This window comes from Galeopterus variegatus, unplaced genomic scaffold (assembly GCF_000696425.1).
Source record: "Galeopterus variegatus unplaced genomic scaffold, G_variegatus-3.0.2 Scaffold1225, whole genome shotgun sequence".
Taxonomy (NCBI): Eukaryota; Metazoa; Chordata; class Mammalia; order Dermoptera; family Cynocephalidae; genus Galeopterus; species Galeopterus variegatus.
The window spans coordinates 297,903-301,762 of record NW_007727336.1 but is presented as its reverse complement, the minus strand read 5'-3'; the positions used below and the strand labels follow the sequence as shown (position 1 = coordinate 301,762).

Sequence of the window (3,860 nt, the reverse complement as noted above, 5' to 3'; positions counted from 1 at the left end):
AGGGGGACATGATCATGACAGTGACCACTCGTTAGACCGCTGCTATGTGCCAGGCACAGTACGAGATATCTCCTTTAAACCTCACAATGATCCTAGAACATAGGTATTATTATCCCCATTGTACAGATAAGAAAACTGAGGCCCAGCAAGGTTTAAGTGACTTACTTATGGCCCGACAAGTAAATGCAGAGCTGAGACTGAAACTGAAGTCTTTCTAGCAACACCGCCCTTTCTTTGGTGCCACACCGTTGCAGTGGCCACATTTCTTTTCACTGTCTCCAGGAGACACAGCTAGAAACTGAAGTCTTTCTAGCAACACCGCCCTTTCTTTGGTGCCACACCGTTGCAGTGGCCACCTTTCTTTTCCCTGTCTCCAGCAGACACAGCTTTGAACACAGATGTGTCCCATAGTAATGGACTGGGAATGAGCATATGGAGGACAGTGGTCAGGTGTCCAAGCTTTAGAATAGACAGACCTGGGCCCGATCTAGCTCAGCCCCTTCTTATGTTTATTACATAGGTTGATGTAAAGGCTTCAAGACATGCTGCACATGGGTGCTGGCCCAGAGGATGAGCTCAGTAATGCCCAGGCCGTTACTATTGTTAGAGCATAGGAGGGGTGGGAGATTGAGTCGAGGGGAATTCATGTTTTATTGGAAGAGCATCACTTTAACATCACTTGTAAACTTGTCAGAAGAAAAAGAAGTCAAAGCCCCCAAAACAGTGCAAAACAGAAACAAGTGTAACAAAAAAGAGGGCAGCCAGAGCGGTGTGCAAGTCCTGGTGAACATCCTCTTTACGTTGTTCTTTTTTTTCAAATGTTAAAAAGATAAATAAAAAGCTGCTCCGACATCTGTTCCAAGAAATAGTGATGCACCACCGATTTATTTTTCAGCAATGGATAAAAAAGCAGATAATAGGGAGTGATAGCTACTGGATTGGCCTCACGGACTCGGAGCATGAAAATGAATGGAGGTGGCTGGATGGGACGTCTCCGGACTACAAGTGAGTGCTCAGAAACTTCCAGATCGGTGGTCAGACTCTCACTGTTCTGTTTCACCTCTTGCCTGACTCCCTACGTTTTCTTTCTTAGTGACCTTATGTCCTGGACACTCCTCTCAAACTGAGACTCCTGGTACCCATTGCATATTTGCACTAGCGGACCTGTGGTTGACAACCCATGAGCTGTCAAGTGGGGTTTCTTTCTTCTTTTCATGGAGTGAAGTTTTTTCATTTCTAAGAAAAATATCATGAGATTCATAAAACTACTCAGTGTGGTACTTCTGGCCGAGTCATTTTCTTTAAATGCTGCAAAAGATGACGAAGCCCAGACACCCTCAGGCACATTCAGTGCTTATCCCAGACGTGCTCCTGAGGACTGGGGAGCTCTCTTCAGGATAACACCATCAGTGCCCCGAACCCCCACTGGGCTTCTGGCCAGAGTGTGATTATAAATTACAAGTTTATTACTCTGCTACACACGGGAAGTTGCGTTTGTGGGATACCCATCCCCTAAAGATTTGAAGAATCCCTGTAAGTCAGATGTGACCTGAGTTTTATAAAAGTGGCAACAAAGAATGGAAGCACTTTGCAGTAACTCCTCAGACCTGCTAGGGGCACAGAAGTCTGCAGAGCCTCATCCTAACCCTGGGGTGTCTGCTCCTTCCTTTAGGCTACCCAGGGCTCTAACAATGACTGAATTATACCAATTTGAATTTCACTTCTCCCTACTCTAATGAATGTGAAAATATGCAACAAACTGTACTAAATGGAGAAGAATTTCTAAAAATCCACCTCTGAGTAAGTAAGCTTTAGTTTGCTGGACACAGAGAAGCCAGGCCCTGCAGAGAGAGACTCCATCAGGCACTAGAGCATCACGTCATCGAGAGTACAGAGACCCACTGGGACTATTCAGTCCCGGGAGAGGAGAAAACGAGGGTGTTTCAGGTCTAAGATAGTCTCACGGGTCCTGAGGCACAGATCTATACCAGCTGAGGAGAGGGGCATAGGGTCAGAGGTGGTAGGGAGGCCAGAAACAGTTTTTAAAATGTTCCTGCATGTGTGTACCTGTGCACGTGGGTAGACAGGCTGCTTTATACTTTTAAATCCTCCATGGGAAGAGCATGATTAGAAGACATAAGTGGAAACCAGAATAAGGCCATCTCCTTTTACAAAAAAATTGCAGCCAAATGTTGAAGTGGAACATTTGAAGATTTTCAGTCTGCTGCAAAGGTGAGCCTCAGACTGCCCCCCAGGACAGTGGGTACCTGGCTGCTGGCCTGTCGTATACCCTGTCTGGTCTTCCTTGTCTGCACTTGGGAGACTGAAAACCATTCTGGGAGACTAAGACAGGAGCAGTGGAGGGCTGGATGTGGGAATGGGAGGCAGAGATTGTTAAAGGAAAGACAAATCTGTTCCTTTAACAGTCAAGAGTGCCAGGATCTTTTTTTTTTTCAGTGGAGTTGGGGGGAGGAAAAAAAAATCCATTTCCTCCACTTTTCTCACTGCCATAAATGCAAAAAAGGTCTGGGTTAGACTTACTAAGAAATTCAATCTTAAGCGTTCCTTCAAGAAAAAACTGGATTGGCCCATATGGAACGGATTGAGCTGTAACATATTGTCCATACCAGCTCTCCCAAGGAGAAACTCTTCTCTTCCCTGGGCTCTAGCAAGAATTGTGTCGTTTGTGAGCAGTACGCCAGCGTGGGTACCTGGGACCTGAGAAGGATGATGTCACCAGACACCTTACTGGGAACTCTGTCCCCAGCCACAGCCACCCTGGAGCCTCCTGCAAGCTGCGGCGTCTGCACCCCAGCCACAGCACAGACTGTGCTGCTCGTTTTCTACCCAGAGGAATATACACACGTGTAAAGATCCCCAGGATCAAATTTTAAAAGAAAGAATAAATTAGGCCGACATATTATGCGGTCTCAATAACCAAAGGCTAATTTAATTTGACATATAATAATAAACATTGTACAAACTAGAAAAAGAGCCAGTGCAGTGGGAGAGGGCACACGTGCTCTGGAGTCAGTGAGGTCTGGGTTCCGGGCCTTGACCCGGCACTCGAAGCTTCGAAACCTCATGTGAGTTACTCAACCAGGTAAACTCTCCATGTCCCCATTTATAAAATGAATTTTACGAAAGTGCCTATGTCAGTATTGTGAAAATGATATAACATATATATAAAACATTTACTACAGAGTTTGCCACATGGAAAGTGCTTGAGAAATATTACCTGCTAATTGTATTATTACTACTATCGTTATAATCATAGTTATTTTTATACTAGTTGATAACTGCAGTATAATTCTACCTAGAACGTATATGCATTACAGGACCCTGATTGAGATGCCACACACAGTATCTCACTCGAGTCTCACATGTTTGTGAAGAAAACAAGAAAAATGTTCTCTGTCGTGAGCCTGAGAGTGGGGACTGGGCTTCAGGCTGTCAGGGGTGTCCCACCAGTGTAAACCACCCCAAATACTTCTCCATTTATTCAGAGTCATCTGTACCCTTCTTTTTGCTTCTGTGGCCTCCAAGCATTGGTCTATCCAGCTCCCTTTCTCCTGCCACCAGCAATGATTTCCAGACCTGGAGATCATAAGAGACTACGATGAACAAGTGTACACCAAGAAATTGGATAACCTAGAAGAGAGGGATAGATTCCTAGAAACATACAACCTCCATGCACATGTTACGATGAACAAGTGTACACCAAGAAATTGGATAACCTAGAAGAGAGGGATAGATTCCTAGACACATACAACCTCCATGCACATGTAAAAATCCCCAGGATCGGGCCAGCCCGGTGGCGCACTGGATAGTGCACCGCTTGGGAAGCGCGGCGGCGCTCC

At 45.4% G+C, this 3,860-nt stretch overlaps 1 protein-coding gene across 1 annotated transcript in view; it reads left to right on the top strand.

The window, feature by feature from the left end:
* COLEC12 (collectin sub-family member 12) overlaps window positions 1–3,860 on the top strand; it is a 46,771-nt gene that overhangs the window by 31,319 nt on the left and 11,592 nt on the right. The window contains exon 7 of the mRNA XM_008575713.1: window positions 896–1,005. Within this exon, the coding sequence (XP_008573935.1) occupies window positions 896–1,005 (110 nt within the window). The remainder of the gene's footprint in view (window positions 1–895; window positions 1,006–3,860) is intronic.